The sequence below is a fragment of the Protomyctophum parallelum genome, assembly GCF_964188405.1.
Source record: "Protomyctophum parallelum genome assembly, chromosome: 14".
In the NCBI taxonomy this organism is placed as follows: Eukaryota; Metazoa; Chordata; class Actinopteri; order Myctophiformes; family Myctophidae; genus Protomyctophum; species Protomyctophum parallelum.
This window is the reverse complement of record NC_139709.1, coordinates 32,526,825-32,541,858: the sequence shown is the minus strand read 5'-3', so window position 1 is coordinate 32,541,858 and position 15,034 is coordinate 32,526,825. Positions and strand designations below refer to the sequence as shown.

At 44.5% G+C, this 15,034-nt stretch overlaps 1 protein-coding gene across 1 annotated transcript; it reads left to right on the top strand.

Annotated features, from left to right (window-relative positions):
• Nucleotides 1–970: 970 nt before the first annotated feature.
• Nucleotides 971–3,012, top strand: LOC310871254 (transmembrane anterior posterior transformation protein 1 homolog; the record flags this gene model as incomplete). The annotated part of the gene is made up of 2 exons (XM_083782743.1): nucleotides 971–1,595; nucleotides 1,766–3,012. The coding sequence occupies 2 exons, from the start codon at nucleotides 971–973 to the stop codon at nucleotides 3,010–3,012; spliced, it is 1,872 nt and encodes a 623-aa protein (XP_083638869.1).
• Nucleotides 3,013–15,034: the final 12,022 nt, after the last annotated feature.

The window sequence follows — 15,034 nt, the reverse complement described above, 5'->3', positions numbered from 1 at the left end:
ATATCTTAGTTATAATGAAATTGAGTTGATGTCTTTTTTAAGGGTATAACTGTTGTATAATCGCAATATTACACTTGAGGGTCGTGCTTTATCGTCATTAATGCACCCTCTTGTGTAATATTGCATACATTTGTGGTTTGCGGTGTTGCTCAGCAGAGCTTTAATTTATCTGCTTCCTTCAACAACTGCATAGCGTTGCAAATGTTTTTCAATAATAAACCACTCAATGTTTTAGTTATGTAGTTTACTCTGTCTGAATTATTAATTGTATTGAATTGAATAATTCAATACAATTGAATAATTAATTGTTTACGAGAAGATATTATTTCTCTCCCCCGTGTGCTTTGGAGACAGACGTTGAAAGTAGCCCATTACTGCTTTGTATACGTATTCAACAGCGATGCACACAGGCTTATATAATCACTTATATAAAGCCCAATTTATATGCTGCATATTTTGCACTACACTGTTTTTTCATCCAGTTTTCAAAATTCACCCCACATCACACTTGCACGTTACCTGCAGCAGTAACTTGAGGAAAATAAAACTCCTGCACGTGCCACACACACCAGACTCTCACACACAGTTTCCTCTCCTGTCTGTAAAACACTATCTCTCTCCTCTCCTAAACTGATGACGGCTAGATCCGCTGTCACTCACAGCTGAGAGATAAGAAAAGGGCGAAGATGGAAGACTCTGTCACTCTGACACTGTCTGATGTCACCAACAGATGAGTTCACAGATGACCTCACAGACAACGTCACCAACAGATAAGTTCACAGATGACCTCACAGACAACGTCACCAACAGATGAGTTCACAGATTACCTCACAGACAATGTCACCAACAGATGACTTCACAGATGACTTCACAGACAACGTCGCCTACAGATGACTTCACAGATGACCTCCCAGACAATGTCACCAGCAGATGACCTCACAGACAATGTCACCAACAGATGACTTCACAGATGACATCACAGACAACGTCACCAACAGAAGCCTTCGGACATCTGAAGCCGGAACTCAAAGCCAAGATGGCCCCCCTACAGGTCGACTTCGTGTTCAACCCACCAGGGGCCCCACACTTCAGGGGCGCCTGGGAGAGAGAGGTGAGATCCGTCAAAACTATACTCCGAGTGATCCTGGGCGCACAAACTGTGCCCGAGGAGGTACTGGCGACAGTGCTGATCGAGATCGAGGCCATCCTGAATTCCAGGCCCCTGGGTTATGTGTCCTCGGACGCAGCAGACCCGGACCCGGTGACGCCGAATCATCTCCTCATGGGCAGGCCCGACGCCTCGACGCCGCAGGTCATCTACCCCGAAGCCGAATTGCTCAGCCGCCGGAGGTGGCGACACTCCCAAATCCTGGCCGACCAATTCTGGCGCCGATTTGTCCGCTATTACCTGCCCGACCTACAGTCACGCCGGAAATGGATAGCGGAGAGGGAGAACCTTACCAAGGGGGCTTACTTCCTGGTGATGGACCCGCAGCTCCCGAGGGCGTACTGGCAGATGGGCAAGGTGACAGAGGCAATACCAGGCGAAGATGGCCGCGTAAGAACGGCTGTAGTGCAGGTGGGGAGTCGGACATGTGCACGGCCCGTGGCCCGGATAATCCAGCTCCCAGAGCTGCCGGACACAGCCACATTGACCAGGGGAAACGAATAGTGAAGCTAATAGCTTCACTAAGGGGGAGTTTTACGAAAGAACGGAGTGCCTCTCTGACATCATAACCGGGGCTTATATATTCGTCCCTTCTAGGGGTTACATGGCAAAACCTCTCCGACATGTCCGTGGTGGAGTTCCTCCGCATCGAGCTGACGAGAGGGTACCTGCTCGAGCACGACGAGGCCAAGTACAGCGAAAGCCGAGAGAGGGTCTACAACTGCCTCCGCGTCCCTGTGGAACTGGAGAAGCTGATGACGTTCGCCTCCTTCCTGTGTCTGGATGCGTTCTTGTACGTGTTCACTCTGCTGCCCCTCAGGGTCCTGCTGGCGCTGCCCCGCCTCCTCGCCAGCTCCCGCTCGCTGCTGCAGCCGGCGCAGGTGTGCGACGTGTTGAAATGTTTGATCCTGGTCGTGTGCTACTGCATGGTCGGCTACGTGGACTACGCCATAATGTACCACATGATCAAATGTCACACAATGTCCGTCATCAAACTGTACTTCCTGTACAACATGCTGGAGGTGGCGGACCGCCTGTTCTCGTCGGCCGGCCAGGACATCCTGGACGCACTCTACTGGACGGCCACGGAAACCAAGCGGAAGAAGGGCGCTCGCGGTCTAATCACCCACCTGCTCATGGCCATCCTCTACGTCTTCCTTCATGCTATTCTCATCATGGTCCAGGCCACCACCCTCAGCGTGGCCTTCAACATGCACAACATGTCGCTGCTCGCCATCATGATGTCCAGCAACTTTGTGCATATCAAGGGGAGCGTGTTCAAGAAGTTCGAGAAGAACGGCCTGTTTCAGATCTCCAACGACGACATAAAGGAGAGGTTCACCAACCACTTACGCCTGCTCATTGTGTGCCTCAGGAACATGGAGCAGTTCTCCTGGAACCCAGACCACCTGTGGGTGCTGTTCCCCAACGTCGTCATGGTGATCGTCTCGAAGGTCGTCGTGGACATCGTCAAGCACACCTTCATCACCAAGTTCAACAACATCGGGGCCGACGTGTACGGAGAGTACCGCGCCTGCCTCGCCGTCGACCTGGTCAGCAGCTGGCAGAAGAACGACTACAGTGACTCGGTGTCCAGGAGGATGGGCTTCGTTTCCCTTCCTCTGGCTGTGATGCTGATCAGAATGGTCAACAGCTCGGTGAAGATCCAGGGCCCTCTGTACCTCGTGTGCGTGCTGCTCTTCTACCTGGGGATGACGACTCTGAAGGTGCTGATAAGCATAAAGCTGGGCAAAGAAGCCAACGTGGAGAAGGAGAAGGTGCTGATAAGCATAAAGCTGGGCAAAGAAGCCAACGTGGAGAAGGAGAAGGGGAAGGCCCTCTGATGCCCCCCCTCCTCCCACCATCGTCTCCAGCCGTGCCAGCTCCAGGGCACGCCGCGTCAAGCGCACGCACACTGCTACACTGCGCGATCCAGCGACGGAGAGAGGCACATCATCATCGGTCATCCTCAAGATAAGCATCTGTCATCTCCCAGCCCCACCTGCCAGAGAGCGCCGCCTGATGACGACTACTGACCACACCTGATGGTGATGACGATGAAGTCGGGACTAGATCCTCAGGGTGACCCAAGGAAGCTCTGAGAAGGAAGTGAAGTGGTCACGTGACTGGGCTGCGCCATGACACTTTCATGGACACTTTCATGGGAGCCAAACTACCCGGAAGTTTGGCAGAATGCATTGGAGTCAATGAGAGCTCACTGACCAGCTCATGAACAAACATTATTTATGAACAATTGAGACCTTTTGTAAAGTAATCACTTCTGGAAAATAACAGAAGACATGTAACACATTATTGTCTGCTGTGTTGTTATTCGATGTGTACACTGTAATTTTTATAGAGGTATCTCTATAAAAATAGAGATACCATAAAGTACAAAGTACATTTCTGAACGCACCAAGTATCGCGAGACTTCCCACCGTTTACTGTCTGGCAGCCAAATATCGCGATACTTCGGAGCCAGAAACGATACCTGCTGCTGTTTAGATCCTCAGATAAAATTATATACTGTGCACTCTGTGCACATCGAAAAGTAAGTGATTAGAAAACAACCTGTGATATATCTTCTGTTATTTTCCAGAAGTGATTGTTATGAGCTGGTCCAGCCGGCTCCATTCACTGCCATGTATTCATTGCACTTCCTGTGTGAGTTTGGCTCACAAGAAAGTGTCATGGCGCAGCCCAGTCACGTGACCACTTCACTTCCTTCTCAGAGCTTCCTTGGGGTGACCCTCAGGGGATGTGGATTCAATCAGCACACTCGTGTGAAGTGAGCAGTGCCTTTCATCACAACATGATGTCACAGACATTCCATGTTCAAACGGACATTCCGTGCTCAAACGGACATAACACACACAGCTGTGTGTAGCGCCGCTCAGAGTTTGACTCCTTCACCATCCCGTGCTCAAACAGACATAACACACACAGCTGTGTGTAGCGCCATCAACCAACAGCGGATCCAAACCCCGACACACCCCATCCTAGCAATGAGGGATCGGGACAAACAAGATTTTGCCAGAGGGTCCCACTATACGATGCCCCACCTCACGTCGTTTCCTCCATGCGTCCTCGGCAGAACGGACTAAAGGTAAAGACGAAATTGTGGCAACGGGTCATAGACAAAATGTACACAAACACCGACTGACTTAGAGACTCACCAGGAATAAAACTGAGATAACAAAATTCAACATGGACATGGATCATGAACCCGCCACAGTCTGTAAACCTTAATCCTCAACAGATTTAATTAGTCTTTCTAGTTTTCTTAATTAAACGTACGTTTTTGTTCATTGTCTCTCGATGGACCTCTTCTACGAGCGTGTTAATCACAGCCGTGTGAAGTGATGGGCGCAGCGGGGGCTCTTATCATCATACATCATCTCATTCTGGCCAATCACAATTTGCGTCCTCACTTTTTTACCCTCACTTTTAGCCTCGATATGTACTTTGCCCAGCCAATCAAATCATCGCTGACAAGGGTGACAAGCCAATCTTTGTTTACACCAGTGGTTCCCAAAGTGTGGTCCGGGGACCCCCAGGGCCGGGTCCTTGAGGGAGTTCCAGGGGGTCCCCAGCTAAATGATAGTTACGACAAGCCACCGAGTGGCGTGCTACGAGCTTGTAGGTCTGCTATTTTTGAAAAATCAAAGAACGACTGACATTTTTAGAATCTGATCTCAGGTCAGAATGGGTTAATCAGACCAGTGTGTGTCCAGTGGAAACCTCGTATGAATCTGATCTCAGGTCAGAATGGGTTAAATGGGGGCCCGTAGACTAATGCATGTCAAACCGGGGGTCCTTGAAATTTAACACGGTCCGCGGGCCAATTGGTGTCAATTTGGGGGTCCTTGACATGAAAAGGTTTTTTTCCCCTTCCTCTAGCCCCTCCTATATATATGTCCAGCTTTGAGGGTTCGTGTAAACACAAACATTGTCCTAACACAAACATTGATTGAATGGCCAGTGTTGAGTGTTCACTTCACACGGGTGCATGTGATTCAGACATTCAGAAATGGGTAAAAAAAAATTGGCAGTTTTCCCGGACGCCCATTTCTGGATGTCAGTGCTATGTAACCGAGTCCCGGAGCCAACCAGAGCCAGGGGAGGTCACAGATGGGGCTAATCCAAAATAGTTGTATCTGTTGGATGTTGTGGACTATAGGTATTAGGTAATATTGGATGTGTTCAGCAAACGCCTTTGCTCGCCTGTGAAGTGGTACATTTGATTTCATTGGATATTGAAGTTGTAAACTAAAGTTGTGATTTAGTCCTAACAATGCCAACCAAACAAACAACTCGGTATATAGATCCATCATTATTATTGTTGTTTCCAGCCGCATGCTCATCAAACAATTGTTCAAATGACGCACACAGACAACACAAATATACAACAAAAGCTATTTCCCCACGAAAAGTCTAAACATTGGATGATGTTGAATTTGTAATGAAATGAGTGTGGGGGGGAAGAAAAGAATATAGAATAGAAAACTAAACAAAATAAAAATAACTAGGCTACATCCTGTCTGTGGTTCCTGTCTGGCTAAAAGACTGCATCAGGCACTGTTCTCAATGGCCAAGCAGCGGGCAAACTTACGCATAAAGTAATGCATAAAGTAATGCATAAAGTAATGCATAAAGTGCCCTGAAATGCCTCAGCATGCGTCCTGCCATCCTCCATGGCCAGCTGTAGCAGTGGTACTGTATCCGTTCATGCATATTACACTCATGCATTTCCCATCTTCAGGCTGAAAATAATTGAGAAATGGGGAGTATAGGGAGATAAAGAACCAAAATGTGCGTGATCAGTGAATCAGAGCAGCCCCTGGTTGGTGGAAAGTTATATACCAGATAACAACGTACCTTCCCCGGGCTGATTGGAGATTTAGGTTTATCAGGAATCGTGCTGATATGTACAGTACTATAAATGTAAATGTACTGTACTTCAGGAGAAAATCCTGCCTCTCAATAACACGCAAACAGTGTCACCAAAACCGCCACCACTTGTTTGTTTGGTTAGCACTGTTAGGACTAACTAAGGACTTAGTTTAATGGTTTACAGCTTCAAATTGTTTAAATGTTGCACCACTCAGTTCACACGGGTGTGATTTTTTGTTTTAGTCATAGTCTCTTGAATAGTTTTCATTTAGTTCTAGCAACATTTTAGTCACCCGGAATGTTTTAGTGTTAGTCTAGTTTTAGTCGACTAAATCGAAAGTTGATTTAGTCGACTGAAATATATTTTGGGCGGGCCTTGATGCCGTCGTAATGACTTAGCTGGATCTCTTGTCCACTAGTCACTTCCTAACATTTTATTCTACTTTTTATTTGTTGACGAAATTGTCAATATATCTAGTCTTAGTTTTAGTCATCATAGCTTAGTTTTCATTTATAGTCTCCATTTAGTTTTCCTCAGTGAAAAAAGGTAGTCGACGGACATTTTTCGTCTTAGTTTTTGTCGAGGAAATCAACATTCTAAGTCTTCATAGCTATCGGCAAAGACCAGTGTTACATCTTCATAAGTAATGTTCCTAACTTCCTAAGTACAATTGTGAGGAATTTGTACTTTTTTTTTTTTCCAATTTCCGACTTTTACTTCTACTCCACTATACATTTCAGAGGTAAATATTGTACTTTTACTCCACTACATATAATATATGTAGTGGAGTAAATTAAAATATTATTTTAATACTTTAGTTACTACAGTATTTACTTGTAGATTTGGATTATTGTTGCAAAACATACGTTAACCACTTCAGTCCTACATTATATACATTTCGGCCATTTGAAAATAGCCGATCTACAAGCTCAGCTATTTTCAAAAGATTTTAATACATTTGATTCTACTTTTGATACTTTAAGTACATTTTGATGCCAATACTTTTGTAGTTTTACTCAAGTACATTTTGAATTCCAGGCTTAGAAATTTTCTGTTTACAATTGTAAACAGAAAATGTCTAAGTCGCAGTATTGATACTTTTACAGTACTTAAGTAAAAAAAAATTAAGTACTTTTTCCACCACTGAAAAAGACAGTCTAACCCTAAATTGAGGTATAGATTTTAGATTAATCTCTCATTTCCCCCAGCTGGCTCCTAGGAGCTCATTTGCCTTCATCTCATTGTGAGAGTGGTTGTCCATGATAGCGGGCCATCTTCCTCACTATATATGCATCTCCACTCGGTCCAATCGCAAAGAGAAGAGCACTACGGACTGATTCAACATCTGTAGCGTTCTCAGTCTACTCTGGCACTACGCTGTATAATGTTCCGAAAATGATGGATATGCTTTCAGAAAACAAACAATTGAGAAAAATGGTACAGTGATTAGCATACATTGAATAATCTTAGTGTTTATAAGAAAATAAACTACAGTATTTTGCAGGAAACTATTTGCAAATGCACGCAATTACACGCAAGCATGCACGCATGCTCGCATGCGCATGCACGCGCACACACGCGCGCACACACACAGACCAACAAAAGGTCCATGCTAGCCTATTATGATACCTACATCATATTTCTGCCCATAATTCTGTTAGTTTGTTAATTTTGACCCCCTTACAGATGGGAGTTCACTATGTCAATAGAATTCAGATAATGCCATGCAGTAAATCACCCAAAGTTGATTATATATTGCATATTTTCCAATTATATCTGACCACTATGAAAGACATCCCAGAGATTCTCCAAACATTTCGTGATGTGGCAAACACCAGCCAGTGCGTTAAATGCTGACTCTATACTATTTGACTCAGGAGTGGTGTCTCGTCTAGTCTCCCCACACGTTACTGGCTGAAACATTACAGAACATGCTGTTCCAATGTTCAGCTGTCTGACAGAATGGCTTGGCTAGGATACTACTACTAGTGGTTCTCGAACATTTTCCTGTCGACGACCCCCAAATTGATATGGAAAATATGTTGTGCCTGCGACTGCCATGAGAGAAAAGATTCCAGCATTCATCAACATTGTTTTTGAGAATAGCTCATCTTAGTGATCCACTCGTAGGAGAGAGAGAATAGTGGTTTTCGTAGCTAATTTGTCTAAAAGTGCCAGATTTTGCACAGACCTTGCACAGGCCTGCTCTAATGATTTAACTAGGGCGCCCAAGCCGTGGCCAAATCCACATTACCACCATGACAATTGTGGCAATTAAGGCGACATTTTTCAAAATTTCATTATGCTTTATGAAGTAGCATGTGACGTGTCGAAACTAGGGGTTTTCCCCGATCCGGAATCCATTCCAAGCATTAGTTTTGCATGAAAAACACGGCCAAAAACGGCCATAGCCGTCATCGCAAAATGTGATGAGGTCAGCAAATTTGGGCACATTTGGGCAAGCGGCTATGGTTGAATTTAGCCGAAGGAGTAGTTTTTCGGGCAAAACTAATGCTTGGAATGGATTTAAAATCATGAAAACCCCCTAGTTTGACACGTCACATGCTACTTAAAGCGTAATGACATTTAGAAAATGTTGACTTATATAGGTTGTCAATGGTGGCCATATTTTGGCGACCCCGAAGGTTGCAGACTCGGGGGCGCCCTATAGCTAAATCATTAGAGCATGCCCTGGGCTACATCTGTGCAAAATGTGGCGCTTTTACATGAATTAGCGCAAAATATCCTCTATGCTCCTCAACAATAGCTGACGAATAGAAATAATTATATACTCTTCCATATTTTTAACACTGAAGAGTGTAGTGATATCGTTAATCACATGAGAGATTCTTTATTAGCACGAGGACAGGAGTTGCACAGCGTCAATACCATAATGGTCTGACCGTCAGAAGCATCCTTCACCCCTGCAGTATGTATAATAGATACGACTTCTCACTTCAAGTCAGACTCCCTTCGCTCCATGCATACTGTACATATAACATTTTACTGAAAGGCTTTAATTTGTCTCCCTGAGACGCATTTGTTTGTTGTGCTCAAAGTTAAATTTGGACTAGTGAGGGGACAAAACCTCAGCGTCGCACAAAGAAGTGCATACAGTTTGTCTGCTGTCTGTCGAGCATGCTATTTTGACTTAATTTGTCTATACTTTGGTTTTCTAGTCTAGAGTTCTTTCACATACAGCTATCCAATTTTGTGGAAGCCATAAAAAAGTGAATCAAATTAGGTTACAAACGGCTAACTATCATGGACATTTCTGCACATATACAAATTGGTCTTAGTAATATTTCTTCCATGGAAACCATGATGCATAATATCTGCACCAATTTCAACCTTAAATGAGACCATGCATGCTTGAAATATGCCTCGACTCTTGACTGTTAGGACTACTGTACATGCAATCCTAACCATTGGAGCAATCAAAGTGCATGAGAATTTCATCGCTGTCAGGCAGAACCTTGTATCTTTCATCATTTTATGCAAAAACCATACATCATTGCATTCCGTGCTCAGCCAATCATCACAAATGTCAATCCGGCCAATCACTTTTGGCATCTTAAATTTTTTCGCCCTCACTTTTATCGTCAATATGTACTTTTCTCAGCCAATCAAATCTCCATTAAAAGCAAGATTTCCAAAGCCCTGTATCACTAATATAAAGCTTCGAGCCCGATAATCGGATTTCATTTGTGACTTTGTCTTGCATCGCTCCGGACATGTAACCGTTTTCTGATGAGAGGTAAAGCGTGTGCGCTCATGCTAACGATGACTCCTCATAACAGACAGCCCCCACCTCCCTGATAACCCGGAAATGTGTTGGCACCGTTTGTTTGACATCACCATTACATCACCTAATCAACATGAGTTAGACTTTAATATATTAGCGCCCCTCACTTCACACGGGTGTGATTTTAAATGATGGTCACTAGAACAGTGATCATCGTTGGGGGGGTGATCAGGTGTGATCAATTGGCTAAAGGGAGAGCTTGCGCATAATTGTGATGTCAGAACATCGTGTGATGTCAGAACAGGTCAGCTCCATATATGGAGATCTAGGGGTGATCAGGATCTGGGCCCTGTCCGGAGCCCGGGCAGAGGCTTTTGTGCCGGTTCTGGACAACCGGCAATCCGACGGCCTCGACACGGGGCACTGCGCTCCCTGTGGCGGTGTGGAACGCGTGTGTCAAATTTGAAGTCGGCGGGGCGAACGGTTCCCGAGTTACGTGGAATACAGACATACGTACATACACACGGAGATATACAGTAGAAACTTCAGGTGCATTTTACATAAAAATCTTAACTATCTGCATTGCACAAGGGTTACAATTAATTTCATATTCTCATGAATATGTTTCGGATAATTTTCTCTCCATGCTGAGAATAAGCTGTGAGAAATGCTCCTTGCAGCACGGTTAGCCATGACCTATGTTTTAAAGGATTTAATGCTAAAAGTAAGATCGTTATCTCTGCAATCACAGGCACTTTATATAAAATGCCGTAGCAGTGATGAAAGGAATCAAAGGAGCGGACCGGGAGTTTTTAAAGAAATGTAAGTGCAGCGGTGGTTGAAATAAGCGCCGGCTAAACTGATTCACAATCACGCAGTGTCTCTGTGAATCATCAGAGTTGGCTAGAAAAATGTACAAATGGGTCCATTTGGTTCCATTTGTACACTCTCAGAGTTAAATTAACTTTGATTTTACAATATACATTGGGGTCCCAGAGATAGAAATGCCATTACATTTTTTTTATTCATGTTGTAGCACAGATGATCATGGTCAAAAGAAAATCATGCATTGAAAAGTTTCTTGTACTAGGAAGGAACGGGGAAGGGTTGGGGTTGTTTAGTTAGGAAGTGTGTGTGTGTGTGTGTGTGTGTGTGTGTGTGTGTGTGTGTGTGTGTGTGTGTGTGTGTGTGTGTGTGTGTGTGTGTGTGTGTGTGTGTGTGTGTGTGTGTGTGTGTGTGTGTGTGTGTGTGTGTGTGTGTGTGTGTGTGTGTGTGTGTGTGTGTGTGCGTAAAACATAATAACTAAGCTGTGTGATTATAAAGCCATACTGAATGAAAGTTGCCTACATTGTCTGTACAGTGTTGAGAATGCATTGCGGACATAATTATGTTGGTGTCTGTGAAACCCATTAACTGCATCCTGTGTGGTTTGAAACCTGGTTTATTTGTGTTCTGTGCTGCTGTGCATTATTATACGGATTTTATCCAAATCCCCATAGTCATGTGATCAAGACGAGTTCTGATATATTCCATCCTGATTGTCTAAGATTGGCTTCCAAAGTGTTCAGGAGTAGCCTGTTTTGTACAAAGTGTCTGTCTGTCTGTCTGTCTGTCTGTCTGTCTCAATCCAGTCCAATACTGCTACTGCTAGGTATTGTGTGTTCTGGCGGTGTGTGTTGCAGTGCTTTGTTAGTGCTGGAGCCCTCTCTTTCTCGCCCCCTTGCTCGCCTTAACTTCATCTCACCATACCGGGTCTGACGCCCACTCAATGACAAGGATGCTCCCTCCAAAGCAATTTGTAGGTTGATGAGGATGAATGGCTGTTTCTCTGTTGTCTCCGAAGTACACTAAATCAGCGATTCTCTCTTTAAAGACGTTTTTCACACTTTTAGACCATATCCGTTGTTGTCATAGCATACCTAACAATGCATGCGAAAAGTGTATCAAAAGTCAATACAAATTTAATTACTTCCTTTGAACGAAAACGTGCTGCGTGATGACGTGTCGAGACACACATGAATCTTGATTACATTCACCTGTTTTATTCCCATTGCTGCGTCGTCCTCCAAACACAGGTGGTTTTGATTACAGAAATACTCTCATTCAATCTCATTCAAGGTGACATCCAGACAGTGCATTACTCGTTTTAAACGTATAATCATTACACTAAAATATGTATCTGAAAACGTTTTAGGTCAGAATTAAGCCATGAGTTTTGCTGCCTGTCTCTCTCTCTGCATGTGCATACACGCATCACGCACGTAGCAGAGAAACGTCCCATAGTCTGGAGGGATGCAACGTTCTTTCCCTTTTGAGAGTGAAACTACAAAATAAAATGCTCCAAATAGCCATTTCACCCCATCTTTAAGTTCAATTACTTCTCTGGGACCTCACTCTCTACACCTAATCTAATGTAATCTTTAGCGTTAATTGTACAAAAGGAGTCCATTTGCACATTCTCTCAGATAGTTACAGACCGCAAAGGTCCTTTTGGACGCTGTGGGGTCCCCCGGATCTGACGTTGAGGGGGGTGCACATGAGGGGGTGCACGTGAATTTTTGAGAACTGAACTGCAGCAGTGGAAGCCATAATGTTTCAGCCCGGAGGAACACATCTGGTCTGCCAAAACCCTAAGTTAAGTCTGTCTGTGCTTTTCTAACTTTTCTAACAAACTTTTGGTCGATTGTCCTATTACCCGTGCCAAGAAAATGTTCAAGGTTGTACTTTAGACAATGCAGCAGCATAGATAACAGAACATTCAAAACAACTAAAACACAGCAAACAAAGGGTTAGAATACAGATTGCAAGAAAGAGCAATCGAAAAAATGTTTTCCCTGTAGTAGCAAAATCAAATCAAATTTATTTATATAGCGCATTTAAAAACAACTCTCATTGTACCAAAGTGCTTCACAAATGCAATACAATACAATACAATACAATTCAATTCGGCTAGCGTTTTCCTTTGCCCTGTTTTGCTCTGGTGGTTCTTATCAGTTCATTCATGTACTGTATCTGATTGTTAGGGGAAAGAAGCTTATTTGCTTTTTTTTGGGGGGGGGGGGGGGGGGGGGGGGGGGGGGAGATCACATCCGCTGATGCGTTTGGCTGAACACAATCCGCACGACCCTCTGCATTGCTTTGCGGTTGAGGTCGGTGTAGCTGGCGCTGCCATACCAGGCAGTGAAGCAGCCAGTCAGGATGCTCTCTGTGGTGCCTCTGTACTGTATAGAAAGCTTTTAGGACTTTGGGGCCCATGCCAGCTTTCTTGGGTTCTTCTCAGGAAGTAGAGGCGTTGTTGTGCTTTCTTCACCCCCACGCTGTCTGTCTGTGCTGGCCAGGTGAGGTCCTCAGTGATCCGCACCCCCAGGAATTTGAACACCCTGATCAGCTCTTTTGTTTTGTCAACATTGAGGGTCAGGTTGTTCTCCTGGCACCATTGTGCCACGTTATCCACTTCTACTCCTGTAGGCTGTTCCATTATCGTCTGTGAGCAAGCCTATGACTGTGGCGTCGTCTGCAAACGTTATCACTTTGTTTGAGCTGAACAGAGCCACGCAGTCATGGGTGTACAGGGAGTTCATGGGTGTACAGGAGTGTATAATTAATAATTATACACACCTGTATAATTATTTTCTTCCTGTACAGCTTTGACTGAGTTCGCTGAGTTCTCAGAACACAGTCTGAATAGGGAATGTGTACCTATTGAATTTGGATAGAAGGATTCTTGTGAGTGCTTACATTATTTTGTTCTTGGAACAAGGACATCGTCATGACATGCCCATCAATAGACACTATTTGGCAAAGAGGTTATTGCTTTTTATGTACTTGCTCTCTTAAGCTTGTCCAAACTGCATTCATAAAATCGTATCCCAAATTCCCAAGGTCCTTGAGAAGACATAATGAACAAGACCAATCTATATCTTGTTATTGAACTTTAAAGTGTTTGCTATTCTTCAACTCCAGTTTCACACTGTTTTGCGTGTGTGTGTGCGTGTGTGCGTGTGTGTGCGTGTGTGCGCGCCATGCAGTTTGTGTTGCTCAGGCACGGATGAGTGCACAAAGCAGTACCTCAGGTGCTCCTCATTCCTCCGGTCCGCTCTGTAACTGAAGATAGCGATAATTAAAAGATTCAAACCAAAAGAACCCCGCTCCTCCACACCCCTGACAGGGAGACATGATGGGAGAAGAGGTGTGTGCGCGCGTGCGTGCGTGCCCGGTCGATGCCAAATTTTGCACACGCACTCCCTGGATGCCGATTAACCCCTTCCCCAAATTTTCCAAAACGGCCTGTTATAGCGCCACCAGGAAGCTGACTTTTGAAAAACACATTTTTGGATATTACAGATTCTGTCCAAAAATTCCGCAAATTGTTACACACTATCTCTATCCACACTTTTCCTGGGCTGTGTGTGCTCCAGTTCCTGTTGATTTCATTGGATATCATTGGTCATCTGACGAGTTTCATTGGCTTTCATTGGATCAAATCGACAGGAACTGGAGCACACACAGCCCAGGAAAAGTGTGGATAGTCATGTGTTCAAGACGGATCTGTCCGATATGTCATATTCCATCCTAATTGGCTATGTGACGGTTCCCTATATTGTGTGTTATTGTGTGTTATTACTCTTAGGTTGTCTGGTTTAGGTATATGTTGTGTTTACTGTTTGCCCTATAGTAACCTCTGTTCTTTGTATCCAATAGGATTGGGGAGCAGAGCTAATCATGATGATCAGCCTAAGTGGCTCGCACCTGGGCCCGGGTGTCGACGCCCTATAAATGCCTGCTTCCCCAGTCCTTCCCCAGATCTGTTCCTTTCATTTGCCTCCTGCACTCCACCATGCACATTTCTCAACATTTCTGTTAATACATACAACACGCCAGTGACGGATTAACCCCTCTCAAGGCCCTGGCGCTTCACCAAATCAAAAGGCCCTACAGATTCAGTCAATTAATTAATTAATTAACATGCATGCGTTTAGCGCATATCCACTACTGCCTGCGCTGCCCGCTGACACACAAGACACATGTAGAACTGCCGCACTGGGCACTGGGCACAGCCTTTCCAACTTCAGTCTCTGCTAAACTAACTGCAATTTTCCCGAAAAATAATTTGCCTATATCTATACAAGCTCCATTAGCAGGCAGCAGCATGTTTTGTCTAAATTGTCTTTGTGGCCAACACATGTAGCTACATTTGCAAACAGTGCTGTTGACCATGTTGTTACAT